Source organism: Pungitius pungitius, chromosome 16 (assembly GCF_949316345.1).
Source record: "Pungitius pungitius chromosome 16, fPunPun2.1, whole genome shotgun sequence".
Lineage (NCBI taxonomy): Eukaryota > Metazoa > Chordata > Actinopteri > Perciformes > Gasterosteidae > Pungitius > Pungitius pungitius.
Window position 1 is genome coordinate 15,126,743 of NC_084915.1, and position 19,845 is coordinate 15,146,587.

The following is a 19,845-nucleotide window of genomic DNA, read 5'->3' on the forward strand; positions in this document are numbered from 1 at the left end:
AAAAACTATTACAAAATGTACATAGAATATATCGTGATATGCAGGAGTCATCCTGTGTCGTCCTTGAAGCGAGTGCTTTTCGTCCCATTGTAATACTCAACGGAGTCGTTTGAATCCGAGTTAAAGAACCGCGGGTGGAACCCATTACACTGATGACGTTTGAAAGCGGATCCATACCTCTCCAGGTTTTCTTTTGACACCCTCCCCTATGCATCTACGTATCCGGGGGTAGCGCCGCATCTTCTCTCATGGAAGGATCTCCATGTCAACCACATCCTCACGTCAACTGTTCATTCTCTCTCTCTCTCTCTCTCTCTCTCTCTCTCTCTCTCTCTCTCTCTCTCTCTCTCACTCACTCACTCACTCACTCACTCACTCACTCACTCACTCACTCACTCACTCACTCACTCACTCACTCACACACACACACACACACACACACACACACACACACACACAGTCCTGCCTGACAGTGGGAGAGGTTGCTAGGACGCACAGTCGTGCGTAAGTTTTTGTCTTTGGCACTGCAGGCTGTTTCGAGGAAACTACCGCGCGGTTAAGGACTTTAAAGGGAGTAAAGACGGCCATGAAAGGAAACAATGGCACGTGCACAGTTTCATCGGAAAATAAATCTCCGCCGACGCCGAAGGAGTTGGAGGGACGGGGTCATTGGAGCAGTAAAGCCGAGTTCATCCTGACCGTGATGGGCGCAATAATCGGACCTGGTAATGTGTGGAGGTTCCCCTACTTGTGCTACAGGAACGGCGGAGGCGAGTATTTTAAAGTAACTGTTGCTTATATATATATATATATATATATATATATATATATATATATATATATATATATATTTACATGCATTTATGCATATACATCTATTGTTGCATTAAGAAGTAAAACATGTGTTTTACAGGCGTGTTCTTCATACCATACACCTTGTTCATGATTACGTGCGGAATACCCTTATTCTTCCTCGAGACTGCCTTAGGACAATACACCAGCCAGGGGAGTGTCACGTGCTGGAGAAGGATTTGTCCGCTTTTCCAAGGTAAATAAAATTAACTTTGTTCCCCCCGTTCAGACAATAATGTGAAAGGCGCGCGTAATTACGCATCGTGTCTTTTTTATCCTTTGTCCCCCAATTGTCTTGAATCAAAACGATAATTTGTGCTTTTAATTAAAATCATGTTAAAATGTTTAATTTATGATTTCCACCGGTAACTTTCCACCCAAAAAGCTGTGTTTAATAACAGAATATTACCCTTTTGCCAACTTCACCTGCATGTATTTTTGTTTTTCAGGCATGGGCTATGCCAGCCACTTAATCATCGCATTCAGTGCCACCTCGTACATCATCATCATTGCATGGGCCTTCTTCTACCTGTTCTTGTCCTTCAGCGCGGAGTTACCTTGGGCATCATGTGGACACGAGTGGAACACAGGTATGTCCTGTGGCTTTTGGCGAGGGGTTTGGATACCTGTAGCTGAAAAGTTCATAAAATGACCCTGCACATTTGTATGAAGACTTTCCACCAAGGGGAATTGTTTAAAAGGATTGTTTTTATTCCACTCAGTGAGTGTAATGCAACGCTGGGGATACAAGGATAGAAGACTGTCAGATTCTCTCAGTTGTTGTTGCTATTTTGAAGTTTTTATCTCTGTAGGATGCAACAATGCAAAGTTTTAAGTTCACCTTTGACTTTGAAAGTAGTTTTTATTCCCAGCGTTTTGTTTTCTTGCACTAGACTCATGTCTGGACATCATCCATCGAAATCTGAGCCTCAGCACGACATCCACACGGAATACCACACTTCCTGTTGTGGAGTTCTGGGAGTAAGCACAGACAAGTTGAATGAAATGCTAATTATCCTTTTCAATCCCTACCCTTTCTTTCTGCTCCGCCCTCTTTCTCTTTTCTCAACAGTCACAGTCTGGTTTGGAGTGACAGTGGTGGAAAAAAACATTTTATATAACATGCATTGCCGCCTATACGCCATTGCAGCACAGTTTTGCCACTAGAATCTGTGAAGGGCCTTAATTACTTCACATGTTGAGGGGTTTTCTGTGGGCATCGAAAAGGGCACTCTGTCATGTTATCTCTACTGGAAAGGCTTCCTACATTGGGTACCTTAATGTAATTTATCTACCAAAACACATCCAAGACATCCATTTTGCATTTAGCTTTCCCCAACACCTGAAGTTGCATTTGTTTTGCTCGCCCCCTCTCAACGCCACCCTTGCTCCCCTTTGCACCTCCTCTGTCCAGGCGCCGGGTTTTGAAGATCTCCGGTGGCATCGAGGAGGTCGGAAGCTTGAGGTGGGAGCTGGTCTTGTGTCTCATCCTGACCTGGGTCATCTGCTACTTTTGCATTTGGAAGGGCATCAAGTCAACAGGAAAGGTGAGCTAGACTGAGTGTTGTTACGTATGTTCATGGCCATTTGGAGAAAAATGCCACTGAATTTGATATGTAATGATCACAAAATATAGTATTTGTTAGACTGTGGGATGGTTCAAATTGACTTTACCTGTCCATGTTTCTTTGTTCCTCACAGGCGTCTTTCTTTACAGCCACTTTCCCCTTTGTTATGCTGTTTGTTTTGCTGATACGTGGCGTAACACTACCAGGGGCAATAGATGGCATCATTTACTACCTCTACCCCGATCTCTCCCGCCTTTCAGATCCCCAGGTAAAAGCACACATAGGCTCTTCCGAGGGTTTTCCCTTCAGGGCGTCATCATGCACATGAACGCAGTTATTTGTTTGACTTGTTCAGGTGTGGATGGATGCTGGCACTCAGATCTTCTTCTCCTATGCCATCGGCCTTGGGTTCCTCACCTCCCTTGGGAGCTACAACACCTACAACAACGACTGTTACAGGTGACGGCGAGCTCATGTGTCAAAACTCCCCACCTTGAAATGTGTCTCCAAATAAATGTCCCTGTTTGAGTTAATTGGCAAAATGTGTGTTGTCATAAATAGGGTGCATCTACACTTAAAACCGACAGCATAAAAGGAGCACACACACACACAATAGGAGGATAACGTAACAAAACCTGCTGATCAAGTTCAACATGTGCTCGTAAAATGAGCATTTACTGCTTACACATTTACAATAAAACTGTCCATTTTTCTTGCAGGGACTGTTTCTACTTGTGTCTACTGAACAGTGCCACCAGCATTGTGTCGGGCTTCGCCATTTTCTCTGTTTTGGGTTTCATGACCAACGAACAAGGGGTGGATATTTCTGAAGTGGCCCAATCAGGCAAGTAGCGACTGAGGCGACGTTCAACTAAATAGTGAGCAGAGAGACATTTTCTTTGCAGCTTTTTTTTTAGGGGACCTAGTTCTATAAATTACGACACTACCTGCTGAAGTGTGGAAATTCTGCCAAATTGTCGCCTTGTTCCTTGATCCTTAGCCCTTTATTGTTCCAACCTAAGAGGCTTACTTGATGCCACCACAACTGAGAATGATTAACCGCAAGCAGCAAGCAGAGCTAAACGCAACAACAAAAAGGGGAACGAGTCACTTACAACGTTAATTCTGATCTCCATTTTTCCAACCATTCAGAACCACAACGGCATCAAACTCAATGACTCCCATATGAAACAAAGATAAAACGGTTAACACACGCTTTCTGTGTTTGTGTGTGTGTGTGTGTGTGTGTGTGTGTGTGTGTGTAGGCCCGGGGTTGGCATTCATTGTCTACCCACGCGCTGTAGCCATGATGCCCATGCCTCAGGTTTGGTCCGTGTGTTTCTTCCTCATGATCATTCTGCTGGGATTGGACAGTCAGGTAACGGCCCGAATCCCTCTGAATGAACCAAGGAGCGATGGAAACGAACGGCGTCCTGATTCTCTTCCCTCTCATCCGGTTCCTGGCAGTTTGTCGGCCTGGAGTGTATGATGACGTCATTGACGGATTTGTTCCCTACTTCCTTGCGCCAAGGCTATCGACGCGAGCTGGTCCTGCTGGCTCTCTGCAGTGTCTGCTGCCTGCTGGGACTCTGCCTGGTCACTGAGGTTTGTTAGCAAGACCCTTTACCAATGCTGTCCAACATATTATTTACAATAAACTTAATGTGCTTGAGAAACTATTTTTTAAATATTTAAAAAGTGCATTAAAACGACAGATAGCCGAATAACACATAGTGACTGAAAAAGGATAAAAAACAAAAACGGGTAAAAAAAATTGACCAGTACTAAAGTGCACATTCTATTTCACAAGTGTAAAAACGTGCATTTCTGTTCTTTATGTGGCATTATATGCTGTACTTCTCTTGTGGTCAGGAGGCAGTGGGTGCAGTCTTTATGCTAAGCTAAGCTAAACAACAACTTGCCCGAGCTTCATATGCATCAGGGTTCGTACGGTCATGAAAAGTCATGGAAATCCATTGGTCAAAATGTGTATGAACCCTGATGCATGGACGCCTACCTCTTGGCTAGAAGACGAGCAGGTTTTTGCACGCACAGTACTTTTGGGTTCATTGATGCGTCATCAGACATCATCAAAGCCAATTAATGCTATTCTCTCGCTGAGATACCCATGGTGCCTTCAAGGAAAATATTTGATGTAATCAAGCCCCTCCCTCCTGTTGCTGTCAGAGGAAAGGTGTGCTAAACTAACGAGCAGGATTATGCAAATCAAGCCATAGTTCAGCTACCTACGTGATGCACAAAAGTCTTACTCCTGATGTAGCGGTTACCTGTGCCCTTGTGTTTTTAGGGAGGGATGTACCTGCTCCACCTGTTGGATCATCACGTCTGCAGCGGTACCACCCTGCTCATCCTCTCCCTTTTCCAGTCAGTCAGCATTGCCTGGGTGTACGGTGAGTCGGAAGAAAACACAGAAAACGGAAAAAGAGTTAGTACTTATTTTAACAGGTCTAATGTCGCTTGCCTTCCTAAAGGTGCTGATCGTTTCTATGGCAACGTGACAGACATGATCGGGTATCGCCCGTACCCTTTGATGAAGTACTGCTGGCGCTACATCACTCCCTGCTTCTGTTTTGTAAGAGTTCCGTCCTTTTGATCAGATGTTTCATGCATGCTTTCAGTCTCCTGACTGTTGTATTAGATGTGGGGTATGATACAGGTTCATGAGACAAAAGGAGAAACTACCTCCCACAGCTGAGAATACACACATTTAATAGGACAAATCTAGTGTACGTAGAGCATCCGTCTTGACTCTTTTGAACCTTACATTTTATTATCATTCCTCCCAGCAGAAGATCCCAGGATGGGGAGACTAGAGTTAATCTAAGTGTCAGTGTCACAGACTGTCACATTTAACACATTTGTCTCCTCTAACACCAGGGCACCTTCATCTTCTCCATCGTCAAATACACCCCGCTGAAGTTCAGTAACACCTATGTTTATCCACTCTGGGCCAACGTCTTGGGTTGGTTCATAGCCACGGTCTCCCTCTCCCTCATCCCTCTCTATATGGTACACAAAATAATCCAGGGAAAAGGGACTCTTCGACAGGTGAATATACTCCTCTTTCTTCCCTCTGAGTTGAAAACATTCAGTATGGCCATATTTTACACTCTGATGTTTGGTAAAACTTTTAACCTCTTAAATAGATTAAAGTTTGATTATTATTTAACTCAACAAAGAGCTGTGCAGCTCGCTGGCTCTCTCCATTATTTCTCTCCTGGAATTATCGACAGGATTTATTTCCCTTCTAGATGAACAGTTTTTGGGATTAAATTAGTAAAAAAACTCAAACTTTTACTTCTGAATGGATATTTGTTCGGTATTTACCTCGTATTCTCTTTACTTCAGGGGCAAAAACCTTTCACTCAACTATATTATTTTGAAAACTGAAGTTACTTTGTGAATGGAAGAACAAGGTCATTAGCATCACATGTTCCAGCAACATTGAAGGGGTTTACAATAAAGCTTCAATAATAACAAGCCAGTGATGGGCTGTTTAGCACAATGACAACTTGAATCTCTGAGTCAATATCAGAGTTTTTTTACACTGTGGTATTACTACTTTTACAGGATTTGAGTACTTTGTTCATTACTGCAGTTACAATGGACATCTAAATCCCACCAAAGCTTTCAAATCTCCCCTTAAGCTTTTCATAAGGGTTTGCACAAGAAAAGCAAAACAGAATCTCAGAACCATTCTTCCTTTGTTCCGTAGATGAGCATACGACAGCTTTTTTACAGAGGGTACCACACCTCTTTATAGTGCAATACAGCACATTTATTTTTCATTTCAATGAGTAACTTATAAATACTGATTTATGACTTATGCATTATGAAAAACATAAAGGAGTAATATTGCAAAGAACGTTGTGTTTTATCCGCAGCTCAACTGAATTTGACTGTTTTCTTTTTTCAGCGTTTCTTGCTACTGTGCCAGCCGGTGGATCTTGCTTTGGATCAAAAAGTTCTTCCCACAGTGGGCACCACGGCCCTCACAGAGCTTAAACCTTTATCCCATAATGTGGAACTCACTCAGTAGGTTTCCATCATGAGTAAAGCAACATCATGAAGACATACTGCCCTTGGTTCTGAACCGTGGCCACCAAAGACCCTGACAGGCTGCTCTCAACCAACTCGAACCAATAGCTTTAGTTTAAGAAATAAAGGTGCAGTTGAATCATTGTTGAACTTTGAACTTTAATCCAAAATGTCTCTGTGAGCAGCCGGCCTTATCCTCACATAAAGTTGTTGATCTACATCTACCTGTACAGTTTTCAAACCATCTTTCTCAATATAATTTGGCAGGAATATGGAAAATGAGACCGATTATTACAACTATTTTTATGTAATGCCCATGCATGGATCACATCTGCCATGTTGCATTTTAATGTGTGTTTTGTATGATTTCCTTTGGGTTTTTTTTGTAACGTGAGTAGTTTTATTGTACATCCACTGGCTACATTTTTCTGTATTGTTCATATAGTGATGTGATATAGTCATCTTTTTCTGTCTAGTGCTGCAGTATATTTGCATCTAAATAGGGAGTGGAATGTATGCGCCATATAAAGTGCTACACACACGTCTTCATATGAACTCTTTAAACTGTGGTAAATGCCTTGTAACAACACATTAAGGTTATTTTACCTCGATACACAATACTTTAACTTTTTGTACACCTAATGGACTCTGGGTTGACCTGCTACTTTTGCCATTACCTTGTGGTAAATGGTAGATATAATATATTTCATCTGCCCTTGCTATGCAAACAATGGATCAACAAATACAAAAAGGATGGCTGATTGTGAAAGTTATGAAGTTAATGTGATCACTTTTTTTTACCTCCTATTAAAGGGAGAACTTTGGCATCTTGGAAAAGCTGCCATTGAGTATCAACTATGACAATTCTATTCAACGAGGGCCCCAGCATACGATCCCACAGTGAGTCAGCCTGTTCTACTTTTACATGTCAAATTGTCAGCTCCATGTTCCAGCGTGTTAACCTTCCACAATAAGAGTAAGAAGCCGGGTTTGATCCGCCAGCCCGAGGTACCCAAAGGTAGTTATTGTATGCTATGCAAGTTGAGCAACTGTACTCACTGTGTGCCTACTTAAATCCTGTGTGCCTGTTACTACATGCCAGTGACTAAAACATGTGCACGATGTATTTACAGTTAACTTCAGTGACCAAAACCACACTGACGCTTCCAGTCAGTATGGTGACTTATTAAAAATGCACAGACAACAGGAATGCTTGTCAAGATTTGTCAATTACCAGTAGATGATGATGTGAGAATAAGCATTCCTGTTTGTCCATTTTTAATAAGTCACCATACTGACTGGAAGCGTCAGTGTGGTTTTGGTCACTGAAGTTAACTGTAAATACATCGTGCACATGTTTTAGTCACTGGCATGTAGTAACATGCACACAGGATTTAAGTATGCACACACTATAGTACAGTTGCTCAACTTGCATAGCATACAATAACTACCTTTGGGTTCCAGGGCTGGCGGATCAAAAATGTGTAAAAAGAGAACCTTCAAAAACATATTAATTAACTTGGTTGGATTGATCAAAGATGTGGGTTTGAACTCCAATACTATTTTTCTTTACTTTAATTGCAGTCAAAACGTAACCTGCCCTAATAAGACTGAGAGATTAAAGTCTCTGCACTGTTTTGCGCACCCACGGGGACCGCAGGCTTCTCAAATCGAGAAAGTAATTGAAGGACAGTGTGGAGGACAGCCTCTATTGGGTGTATTTCAGTCAGTTTTGAGAATCAGCAGCCCCCAAAACGGTGATGAAACTGTTTAAAACTAAAGCAATTAGTCATTGAAGTGTGTGAGTAAGACAAAAACACTAAAAATGCCATTCAAGGGCTCATGGAACCAAGTGTCTTCTACTTTATGACTTGAGTGTATGAATCATGACTGAGAGCTGTTGAAGGATCATAAAACTGTTTTTCTGCTTAAGACGTTATTCAAGCATTGATTCTAATGTCGTTTATAGATTGGCATGACCATTATCAATATCCAAGTTCTCTTCATGCAAATCATTTTTTTTTGGAGAAGGATAAGAAGCAGTGAGAAACAGGATGAATAAAATCTTCGTTTCAGGATGGCTCCAGGGGACAAGCCAAGGTGTGAGATCAACACCTTATGTGAAGGGTGTGTGTGAGAAAACGAGAAGAAAAATTAGACCCTGCACGTAGTGGCTCTTTGAGTTCTTTCGCTCCACCACACCTTGCTCCTCTATTTCCTTTAGGACCCGAAGTGAATCCACCATGCCCCCGGGATACCCGGTGCACATTCCAGCTTCCGTTACTCGCCCCATTATCCTGCGGTGTGTACGCACTGCAGCCCCGTCAACATTAATCACATCAGATCAAAGAATGCAAAAAGTAGGTGTGAAATAATGTACGACTGACACGAGTTTGAAGTTGATATTAAATTGGAGCGAATCCAAGCTTAAACTGGGCCTGTCCCGAGGTCTGCTTTAATGCGTCTCTAAAGACGGTCAGTTCATAATGTGCGGCTTATTGTGTCCAACTATGGCTGAGGGGTGGATAGAAGGGACTTGGGGGGGAAGTAGGTTTATAAAGGGGGGAGGCTTATATCTTAACGTGGGGGGGGGGGGGGGGGCAGAGTTAAAAAGGGCAGGAAGGGGTAGGAGCCTTATGGAGCTATATTTCATGTTTCTTTGCTGTGAATAGTAGTGTGTGTGTGACGAGTGAGTGAGTAATATGGCCACAGGTCTGTCAGGTCCGTCTCCCACCGTATAAGAGACTACATTAGACTACACTAGTTTAATTGTTTTTTTGTTTTTTTTCACCTCATGTTTTTGGTTTGTAAATTCTTTATGCAGAAGAGCAATAAATGGTCATTGCACCGAACCGGATCAATTTCTACTCATCTTTAAAACCACACGCGTCAAGATATATCAAGTCATGTCAGGCTGCACTAATCAGCTAATATGGATCAGGTGTGAGTCACAGAGCCACACGTGAGCGAGTAACCGTGACAACGGAGCAGCTTAGTTCAGTACGTTAATGGGCCAAGGCCAAGAATTCTTCAACTAATGCATTTGCTTTCGGGGGAAAAAACAGAACCAAGAACAACCGCACTTCAACTGGAAGCACCATAAGCTCGGGTTCATCTCGCCACGGCTCTGACGGTTTTTGAGGGGCGCCTGCTCCCGGACCAGACATGTTGTAACTAGACGCCACCTACATGCGTGCACGGGGCTTTGCAAACAAGGCAGCCAGGGCAGTGAGACGATGCACGTGTTTTTGATCAGCGAGTGTTAAAAAACTATAACTCATGTCTATCTTTTTCCCACCTAATTAAAAATCGTCAACAGATGCTAACATGCCAGAGACAAGCCAGCGGTTAAAGGGGGCCAAAGCACTGAGTGAAACTCAAGGAACGTGTTGTCAAAGACAAAAAACAGGTGGGGGGGGGGGGGGACCAGGCGGTGCGTGCTACGCTAAGCTAGGCACCCAAAAACTGACCAGCCAAGAGGGACATAAAATATGACACAAGGTGAACCACATTTCAAAAAACTTTAGTAAATGGGTCAAAATATACAAGATGCTGTAATTATGACACTGATTGACGAGGCCTCAATCCTCTTTGACGAGCGTGTGAAAGCGTTTCTTTCGTGTTTCTCACAGCCGACGTGTGAGAGTTGGCAGCCACATGCACACTTTAAATTGAAACAAATTAGTCATCCTCACATGATGTGTGAATAGTAGAGGAGACATAAACACCGACAAAGACATTCTCACCTGGCAGCTGTGCACCATGGAGAAAGGGACACGACGTCCCCAAGTAGGTTTTACTGTATCGCTCCAGAGAAGCGATCACGACCGAGCTCTAACTGCCAAAACTGCCGTGGGACATTATCAAAACATCGATTCTAATCAAATCTTTCATGGAAACTTAATATCAGAAAAAAGGACTCCACTGGGTGTGATGGATGATTAAATGACAGTTGGTAACCTCTGGCGACACATTAACTCAAGTCTTTCGGCATCACACTTCAACCAGACCTAATAATGAAATCTATTACACCATTATAACTAATTTACTGGAAGTGTTTAGCGAAAGCGTGAGTCCTATCTCTTCACAGTATGACTAAGTATTCTTAGTCTAAGTAACTTACTGTAATACACCGGGCTACACGTGCTACGTGTGACATTTAAAAAACTTAAAAAGCTCGTTCACACACGTGTAGACAGCAACACCTCTCCTCAAACTTTGCAGCTCTCATTGCTCCAGTTAAACACGGATCAGCTCACACACACACACACCGATAAACGTTTCCCAGTAGAGATGGGAAACCTCCCATCACTCCCAGGGTGACTCACTCCGAACTTCAAACTGAACAGATCTCTGAACGAAGCACTCAAAAAACGAGGTTTCCTCCTGCCCTCTGATGGCTGAGGTCAGTCAGTACAAGACACGCTATATATAATCAAGTATATGTACCGGTATAAAAGACCACTTTTTAGTGTTTTTTCATGTAAGTCTACCATATTTTGGAGCATATCTGATTTAAAGGGTGGAAAGAGAAATGTTCCACTTTCAATAACATTGTGAAGAAAAGCGTTTGTCCTCTCGATGACCTTCTAGAATATTCTTATCACTCTCATTCACTGCCTTTTTATAGACGTTGCCATGGAGAACAAGGAGCTAGGAGACCAATTGTCAACCGTGTGATTTGCTGACACCCGTCCCATTTTAAGCTTATATTCATAATTTGACATTTTTGTTATTCAGGAAATATTTGAACCAGACATGAGAAGAATCATCTCAAAACTTATTCAGGTTATTGTTGTTATACATTGTTATTATGCAGTAACTAGGGAGTCAGAAATTAAGAAAATGCACACACTTTTTAATGATAAAAGAATATTAAAACAAGTTAGAATGGGTAAATCAGTCATTTAAAAAAAAAAAAGTGTTGTGTCCATAAAGAAATATTTCTGTCTTTTAAAAGAAGAAGGCGGCCTAGATAGTCAGTTTTAGTGCCTCGAATCCTCCACTGGCGGCTTCAATGTTTTCCATTCAGTTAAGTATATAATGTCCACTGAGGTCAGTTTCAGCATTTTCTCCCTCTTTTCTCCACTTGGTTCCCGGTTTGATTGCGCCCGTGTTTCAGATTTCCTTGAACCTGGAATCAAAACATTTGAAAATACTACAAACCATTCACAATACCATCTTTTAATGTGTAAGGCAAAAATCAGGGTTGGACACTCACCCTCTGGCTCGGGGGACGCGTCGACACCAACCAAGAGCTTCTTTGTAAACGAGCCTGGACAAAAACTTCAGACAGACCAACAAACAGGCAGCGCGTCACTCAGGGTGCCGTCAGTGGAACACGCAGCAACGAGAGGAAGATCTCGGGTCATTTTGAGTCTAAGGTGTTTCTTACCAGGCAGGCTAGGAGGTCAGACGTGATGAGCATGTAGAAGACGTGGTTCCAGCCAGTGGGAGAGATCAGGCCGGCTAACAGAGGACCCACCGCAGCCCCTATAAACAACACGTCAATGATTACATGGGATTAAGTTATACAATGTTAAACACAAGCCGAAGGGAGGCAGATTTCATTCTTGTCCTAATTGTATGATATAAACTACTGCATTTTCACAGCTTTCTTTTCAAGTGTAGGTAACAGTTGTTTAAAGGGAGTCACGAAAAATAACTCCACACATACCAACAGAACCAGTCCCGTCAATAATTGCCGTCACCGTTGACAACGCCCTGGAGTTTCCTCTCAGACTCTCGTGGGTTCCCTGTGGCAACAAAAGACACAGAAGTGGGAGATGTACTCCGATCTTTCACTGCAGTACGAGCAGTCCTACCACAGGTGTGTTTCCCATGATGCTTCAGGTCTTACCAGGTCAGCAGATACAGCAGTGGTGATGAGGGCATAGGGTCCGTTCACCAGGCCTCCACACAACAGCAGCATACCTACACATAGTAAAAAAAAAAAAAAAAAAGTTAGCAAATAGTAACTACACAGCGAATAAATAGAACAATGTACATATTCCTTTCTGATGACTCACACCTAACTTGCATCAGACAGGTGTGGTCAATGTGAATAAAGGAAATGACTCAAAATAAAGGAGGCGAAGTTTGACTGCTCCCATCACCTGTGCATTTCTTCCAGTGAGTTTTTTTCTTTTTTTTAACTTAGTGAGAAATGTGGAAACAGGAAAGGGAAACAAGTCTTACCGATTGTAGTAGCCAGGCTCCTTTGTCCAATGTAGTTATAGAGGAAAAGCTGCAACATGAACAAAGACATATCAGTACTTGCTTGTATCTACTTTCTATATGTTTATGTCTACACATACACTACAACGGAACTCGTTTCTCTACTTCTTTCCTTCAAAAATAACTTTAAAAATAATATAACCACAAAGAATTTTTCATCTGTAGACTGTGTGGATTTGTTGGATTTATGAGATGATTCTCACCATTGGGGCCGCAGTGAGCAACATGACGCAGCAGGTCGTCGCCCTCCCTCCCGTGTAGTCGGACACGAGGCCCGCCGTGATGCCTCCTGTTGACACACAGCACATTGAAGCCAGCTCACGTCCTCCTCGCAGCACTGAGATCATCAGTCGCATGACCTCAACTAGTCACATTCCCCCGATGATGTATAATTAACTCTATCACTGACGCTGATGTTTAAGTCTTTAATAATCTTTTCAAATTCCAATTAAGGCCTTTTGTTTTCCTTCCTACAGGTCTGAAGTACACTATCGAGGTGTGTTTCCATCAGATATTTTGTATTTCAGATTCATTTCTCTTTCCGGTCAGATCGTCATATACTGAATCAAAGCTTACCCACGATTCCTCCAACATCAAACAGAGTTGACATGTCTCCTGCCGCTTTTGCATCAAAATGGGCTGAAAATGAAAATAACACTCAATTTCAGTCAATTGCAATTCATGTGGATGAAACTACAATGTCTGATCTCGTCATTTAAAAAAAAAAAAATGAAATACCGACCAACGTTGGAGATGTAGAGAGGAAGCCAGTAGAGGAAGGTGTAGCTGACCAGCTTGGCAAACAGCAGGCAGAGAGAAAACTCAACCACTCCCTTGAAGGAGACAATAAAACACGGTCAAAAGCTTTCCTGCAATGCCTTAATTATCAGTCGTGCGATTCACAATCCCCTGGCCTCCTTTTTACTAGGAGGTGTAACGATACAACGAGACAGACCTTTGACCCCCGAGCTCAAAGTAAAGTGAAACATTGTATCCGAGTGAACGGACTCGTCGATTCGGGAGCCGCGGCCCGTCCCGGAAATACGAACACGTGCGTGCGCGGAAGACGTTTGGATGGTTCAAAAGAGGTCGTCGCCACTCACAGGTATACTTAGGGCCCCGCTGAAGCTGATGGCCTCCGTGTGCTGCTCGACGACCTCCGCGGGCTCGGCGGCGCTGATGGAACCGTACGCGGCTCGGTCTACAGGGGACGAGTTAGTGGCGAGAGACTCCGTCTCGTCGCTCTCCTTCTCACTCTGAAAACAGAAAAAAAAGGGGGTCTTGTTACAGAGCGGAAGGAACGTCTCAAACATGTGAATCTCCACCTGTAATCTAGAAAAGTAGAAGAGAATGGAGAGCGTCTCATGCTGCCGTGGGCGTTGATTGTTTTTGGTGTATAAAATGCATATATGGGTACTAGTTATGGGTACATGCTCCTGGTGGTATGCAAGTAACTTTATTATAAGTAGTCAGGAGGAATTGGGTACGTGGAGGTGGGTTGCTTTTACTCACATGATGCTGGGGAGGAGTGCAGTTGATGTGTTCAGGTTCTGAATAAGAGGAAAAGATGTGATTCGGAATTAAAAAAAACAACAACTATATTTGTGAAGATGAGAAACGCTAAAACACCATGAGTCATTCTCACACTTCAGTCTGTACTGAGGGAGGAAAGGAGTAACCAATCTTTTAAGTTAATCATAAAACACATCAACACATTATTTTATTTACTTTTTGCACATTACTGCAAAGAACTGTACTTTTGGCTTTTGGAACAGCGTAGTTTACCTAGGTTTCTTATATTTTAATCTTTTCTATCACTGCTCAGCTGTCAACAGATGTTTACTTAGCAAAGGCAACCCCCTTCAAAATAAAAGAAAAAGACATTTTTAATGCTCCTGTGAAAGAGAACAGAAACTTACTTTCAACCAAAAAGAAGAAGCAGAGGATCCCAGTGGAGGCGATAATGAGCCCGGGGACGATGAAGGACAATCCCCACGCCGAGGACACAAAGGCTCCTGCGATGAGGGAGCCCAAGATGTTTCCCACAGAGGTGTGGGAGTTCCACACACCCATGATGAACCCACGTCTGATGATCAAACCACAACAGATTAATCAATTAGCTGTAAGTCGCATCAAAGCAGTAGTTCAACGATCTAGGTAAGACGGCTATTCGCTCTCTTTCTGATTAAGTGTGTGTGTGTCGAGTACAGAGTGAGGACATGTTAGCTGAGCGAAGCAGAGCAGCTTGCCTCGCTCTCCACTTCTCAGGCACATCACTCCTTCTAAAACCACAATTTGAAGTTTTTCATTCCTTCATTCCTTCATTTGTGTGCGGATCAGGCAAAAAATATTGCAAATCTTAGTCCCTCAGACATCTGGCTGGAGATTACAAACTTCTGAACGGTCAGGTTTATCTGAGGGGCCTTTTTAGATCCATGACGTGGGTTGGACGGGTTCACTCAAAACGTGACACATGTGCGCGTGGGAGTCAGGCCGCCCCAAGAAGACGCGTCTAATGCAGCCGAGTCAGCAGGGCTGAACGCGTGGTGCACACTGCGCAGTACTCACTTCCCCTTTCCAAACCAGTTCCCGATGCACGCCACCACTGCAGGCCACCCGGTGGTCTGCATGAGCCCGTTCAAGACCTGCACAACAGGGAGGGGGGGGGGGGGGGGGGGGGGGGGGGGGGGGAAGAGCATGTGTTAACTTGCTACATCAAAGCCTCTCGATGCAAAGTCTACTTAAAGAGGGGAGAAGGAGCCTAGAGTCTTAACATTCCCACACACAGCCGACATAAGCCCCCGGCACACTGCAGCTGTGTGTCATGTGATTAGCCGCCGTGAGATCTCTCCGTTGCATAAGTCGTTGAATTCACTTGTGGAATTTGACTCCAGGGAACGGTCATGGGAACATTTGGTTGACTAAGTGAGAATAATACTTTGTTCAAAACAAATAAATGAAATGAAACTGCAGCATTATTACTGTACACAGGAAGGGAAAGTAGCTGGCGTTGCCTCACTTGTTCCCAAGGTAAGCAGACTATCACATGACTAAAACCTGCTCGGCGATGTGGGTGGTAATTACTGGACAAAGATAAAAATAATAATGAAGTGAAAACAAAACTCTCGTGAGTGTGCAACCACACCGAGACAAAAGGTAATTTCCTACAGAGTCAAAGGCCACCAATGGAACCTCTGTGTGTGTGTGTGTGTGCGTTTTTGCAGAGTCAGCAATAGACAGCTCATCTGATCAGTGCTTCCCTCTTTCACTCCTAATGAGAGTTCAGTTTATACAGCGGTTATTCCTGCCTTAAAATGCACGAGAGGTTGTTTGGCTTCTAGTCGTCCCACTAAGCTGGGCTAACTGGATTTTTACTTCAGCTCTGTGGTGAATTCTTCAACTGACTCATAAAGAAAGTGACATGTCACACCGCCTTTTCTGCTGGTGATTGCAAATGGGCATCTTAGTCAATACCTTTTTATCATTTATGGGAACAAATCAAATGTTCAAAATTTTACAGATTGGGCTTTTAAACAAAGCACTATAAGAATAAATGGTTCATGGGTTTATTTGGGGTTAATAAGCAGACAGGGAACTGAAGACGTGCACGACGTTGCGGCAGTGTCTCTTTACCTGGACGACGGAGTAGTACCATAACGAGTGGATGTTCAAGTAAAAGCCGAGGCCAAACAGACACGTGAACACTCCACTCATCAGCATCCCGAAGCTCAGGTAGTAGCGCAGAGGCACGCGCTCTCCAAATATCCCGCTGTTGACAACGAGAAACTCAGCTAAGCACAAACACACACACACACACACACACACACACACATAAAAGGATGTCTGCAGGCAACAGCACATACAAACCTGAAAAACATGCCGATGGCATAGGCAACCAAGAAGGAGTTATCCAAAACCCCAAACAGGGTCTGGTAGTTGCTCTGGTCTGGAGGGACGACACAAATGAAACGGTTAGGATGATGGAGGTTTCAGTGGGAGGGGGGACGAGTCCTTTGAGGCTGCTTTTAAGGAAACTACCTGAGCAGCGAACAAGTGGGTCAAATGTCACTGATCAATAGGCTAGAGTCATGTGCTTGAATAAGGAAGCGCTCTAGTTCTGGCTGAGGTGAATAACGTGAACACACATTTCTTCCCGTAACAATTCCTTGAATAAACCGCACAAAAACTCAGGGATTATGTCGATAAAGTATTTTCCCCCGCTGGACGACCGGAGAAAGTGTATTTATGTAAATGTGTATATGAATCCTTTTAGAATGTTATTTCTGCAGTGTATAAAATCAAAGTTCTTGTGCATTTGTCCTGTCCTGACTTTGGTAGGACAGTGCCAAATGAACTTAAGTATAAACAAAAGGGTTTTCCAAAGTTTTAATGCCAATTTGTTTTTTTTTTGTTTTTTACAGTGTTTTCTTAGAACTTTTAGAGATTTTATTTTTGGGGGAAATTCCCATTGCTAGTCTGCATTATCTACTTGTGAGTGGTAGTGTCAGAGTTGATAGCAAAATAAAGGACTTACCAAAGGGCGCCCAGTCACACCATGTTGCATTGTTGGTGAAGTTTAGGTCTGCAGGTCGAATGACTGAGGAACAGTTTCTGTGCAGCTCACTCTGATTATGAGACAGAACGATCAAAAGCATGAACTTTTGCAGGAGAATGCACATAAAACTTTATTTGTTAGCATTAAATAACTGAACTCAAGTTTCTTCTCTTTAAAAATGTATGCATCATGTGTCAGTCAGAGACCGAAAAAAAAGAAAAGGGCACATTTACATAATCAAGAGTCCGAGTTCAGGTAAAAAACCCTTCTACTGTGAAGATAAAGTCTGCGAATGAAACATTCTCTCAACTGTGTATTCATTACATTCTAATCATTTTGCTCTTTAAGTCGTCTTGATTTCCAAACTCCAATAACACGCTTCTATTGACCCACGGCCCCGACGCGTTCCTGCAGAAGCCCCGTGGACAGAAGAAATTGAATTGTCCGCGCTCACCTTTACGATGCTGATAGGCTTCCGTGAAAGGTGGTAGGCCGTGTAGAAGAGGAAGGTGAGGGTAAGAATGAAACCGCGATACCTGCAAAAACAAAAGGATGACGTAATGAAAACAACAACAAATAACTACTTTCTTTTTGAACTCTTAAAATCATAAAACAGCTTTTAAATAGATATTAAATACTATTAGAATTATTAACATGTTCAAATCTTAATAAAGCAAACTGCTGCCACCATGTAACAGATTAGCGGTTTTCATCTGGGTAGAAACGGAGAGTTTACAACTACACTAATGTATGGGTAGAAATCATAATTGGTCAAATGTTTATCCCTAATTCACAAAGCCGACATCAGCATTATACAGTGGCACGTGTTGTAACATTTGGGTAGCGCTAATAAAACTATGATGACATATCAGAAACATCAGGTTTTGACATATGTTGCACCAGTGGTGCAGAGATTTCCTCTTTTATTTCCTGCTCTCATGACGTTGGTATTTTGTGAACCTTTAGGAGGGGCCTGACCTCTAGGTTGGGAATTTTACTTTAATATGACCTTTTCTGACTCGTATTCACGTATTTTTTGTTGTTGTATTTCTACTGCTGATATTATTAACTTTGCAAAGACAGGATTTAGTGCAGGGCCGGTTTGCTTGCTGTAGGCCGTACTCGAGTACCTTACCGACTCGACTCCTCAATGTCTGCCACCTTTAGCTGTTATTATGGTTTACTAATCACACCGAATAAAAAGATGGAAAGGCATCGTCACTTTTAATCAACGCAAACAGGCTCCGCGAGAAACACTGAAAGAACAAGTGTAAAAGCATTTAGTGGAAGTACTCGTGAACCATCTTGTTAATTGACTCATCTTTGCAGTCAACTTTCAAGGGGAAAAAAAACAGAAAAACTCTAAAATGGTGGAATTGATTCCTTTCACTGGGGGTGGGGGGCAATTTGAGGGTTTTACTGCTTTAGGAAAACGTTTGAATTAAAGTTAAAGTTTTTATTTTTTCTCGTTGGGATGTTTTTTTTTGGGGGGGGGGGTCTCTCGATTGCTGTAAATGAGCAAAATTCAGATAAATGAGGCCCCCATTGATAAGTGATACAGGACACTGAGGTTATTAAAGTGTAAGTATTTCGTCCAAATTCCTTCAAACTTCTTGATTTGCGACTGTATCGATTTGTTAAAAGGCCACATATACATCGATAAGGGAAGAAAATCTGAAATTCCCATTTAAAAAAAATAGTTTATCTTTAGTCCGGCAAAGACACGCGAGTAAAAAGGACGTAATAACACGTTGGTAACGAGTCAGTGGGTCTCAACATTGTAGGTATTTATATAGTAACATCAGAAATGCACAGAATGCGTTTATCGACGCGGCTGAGCCGATCATTTACAGCCCAGCAGCGATAAGCACGCCACGGACCAACAATAGTAACACACGGGACAACTCACCAACTATCCCGAGAAAAGGACGTGACCAGCCGGATCCCGGGGGCCAGGGGAGTCTTCATGGTTCGGGCAGAAACTTGCGTCACAGTCGGAACACGAAAAAAAAAAAAGATCAGATCCCAGACATGTCTTATGGGGAGAAGGCTTCTGCTTTCAAACCCTTCCAAAATAAATACAAAATTAAAAAAAAAAAAAAAACTCCGATGGTGGGACGCTTAGAGGCAGCTCGCCGGGTGTTTGAAGCCTTTATTACCCGGTTGGAGAGCTGAGGCTATCCGCAGATTCCAGCTGCTAACTAACGTTACAACCGTGAAGCAGAGAAGCAGCCTCTCGGTGCGACGTGGTAAACATGCAGCACATCTCCATTCTGCTCCGGCGGGGAGTTTATATTCAGCACCGGTGGTGGTGGGGTGGGGGGTCCGGACCTGCCCAACTTCAGAGAGGAAAAAAAAGCCGTCCGACGGGATAAAAATAATGTTATTATTTGTCTATATATGTGTTATTCCATAGGATATTCCAGTCGGGAGACTTCCGGAGGCCATGTGACCCCCACCTCCCCCCCTATCACTCCAGTTACGTCACCGGAAACAGCGGCGCGTGAGGAGGTAGGCTCTGGAACGACTAGGTGCCCCTAGTGGTTCCCAACGATAGTGACCATCAGGATATTA

The 19,845-nt window shown here is 43.0% G+C and overlaps 2 protein-coding genes across 2 annotated transcripts; one reads left to right on the top strand and one right to left on the bottom strand.

Moving 5' to 3' along the window:
* The first annotated feature begins 349 nt into the window (after positions 1–349).
* Positions 350–7,670, top strand: LOC119215475 (sodium- and chloride-dependent GABA transporter 2-like). The gene is made up of 14 exons (XM_037467680.2): positions 350–770; positions 914–1,048; positions 1,302–1,442; positions 1,746–1,833; positions 2,267–2,399; positions 2,554–2,688; positions 2,776–2,879; positions 3,140–3,264; positions 3,686–3,798; positions 3,888–4,025; positions 4,729–4,831; positions 4,913–5,013; positions 5,319–5,489; positions 6,358–7,670. The coding sequence occupies exons 1-14, from the start codon at positions 587–589 to the stop codon at positions 6,478–6,480; spliced, it is 1,794 nt and encodes a 597-aa protein (XP_037323577.2). The 5' UTR covers positions 350–586; the 3' UTR covers positions 6,481–7,670.
* Positions 7,671–10,676: 3,006 nt separating this feature from the next.
* slc37a2 (solute carrier family 37 member 2) lies at positions 10,677–19,733 on the bottom strand. Its single transcript, XM_037467686.2, has 18 exons — positions 19,181–19,733; positions 17,726–17,807; positions 17,251–17,341; positions 16,584–16,662; positions 16,350–16,485; positions 15,285–15,361; positions 14,636–14,802; positions 14,229–14,266; positions 13,820–13,972; positions 13,459–13,549; positions 13,293–13,355; positions 12,920–13,005; positions 12,678–12,726; positions 12,340–12,413; positions 12,157–12,235; positions 11,875–11,972; positions 11,701–11,765; positions 10,677–11,613 (listed from the first exon to the last, which is right to left on the bottom strand). Exons 1-18 carry the CDS (start codon positions 19,237–19,239, stop codon positions 11,598–11,600), a joined length of 1,503 nt encoding a protein of 500 aa, XP_037323583.1. The 5' UTR covers positions 19,240–19,733; the 3' UTR covers positions 10,677–11,597.
* Between the last annotated feature and the right edge of the window lie 112 nt (positions 19,734–19,845).

Excerpts from the sequence above, each read along its gene's own strand:
- slc37a2 (XM_037467686.2), bottom strand. The coding sequence starts at position 19,239 with ATGAAGACTCCCCTGGCCCCCGGGATCCGGCTGGTCACGTCCTTTTCT. Across the intron at positions 12,236-12,339 it reads CTGCTGTATCTGCTGACCTG|GGAACCCACGAGAGTCTGAG; the intron begins GTAAGACCTGAA and ends TTGTTGCCACAG. Across the intron at positions 11,766-11,874 it reads CTGACCTCCTAGCCTGCCTG|TTTTTGTCCAGGCTCGTTTA; the intron begins GTAAGAAACACC and ends GTCTGTCTGAAG.
- LOC119215475 (XM_037467680.2), top strand. The coding sequence starts at position 587 with ATGAAAGGAAACAATGGCACGTGCACAGTTTCATCGGAAAATAAATCT. Across the intron at positions 4,832-4,912 it reads CAGCATTGCCTGGGTGTACG|GTGCTGATCGTTTCTATGGC; the intron begins GTGAGTCGGAAG and ends GCCTTCCTAAAG. Across the intron at positions 5,014-5,318 it reads TCACTCCCTGCTTCTGTTTT|GGCACCTTCATCTTCTCCAT; the intron begins GTAAGAGTTCCG and ends CTCTAACACCAG.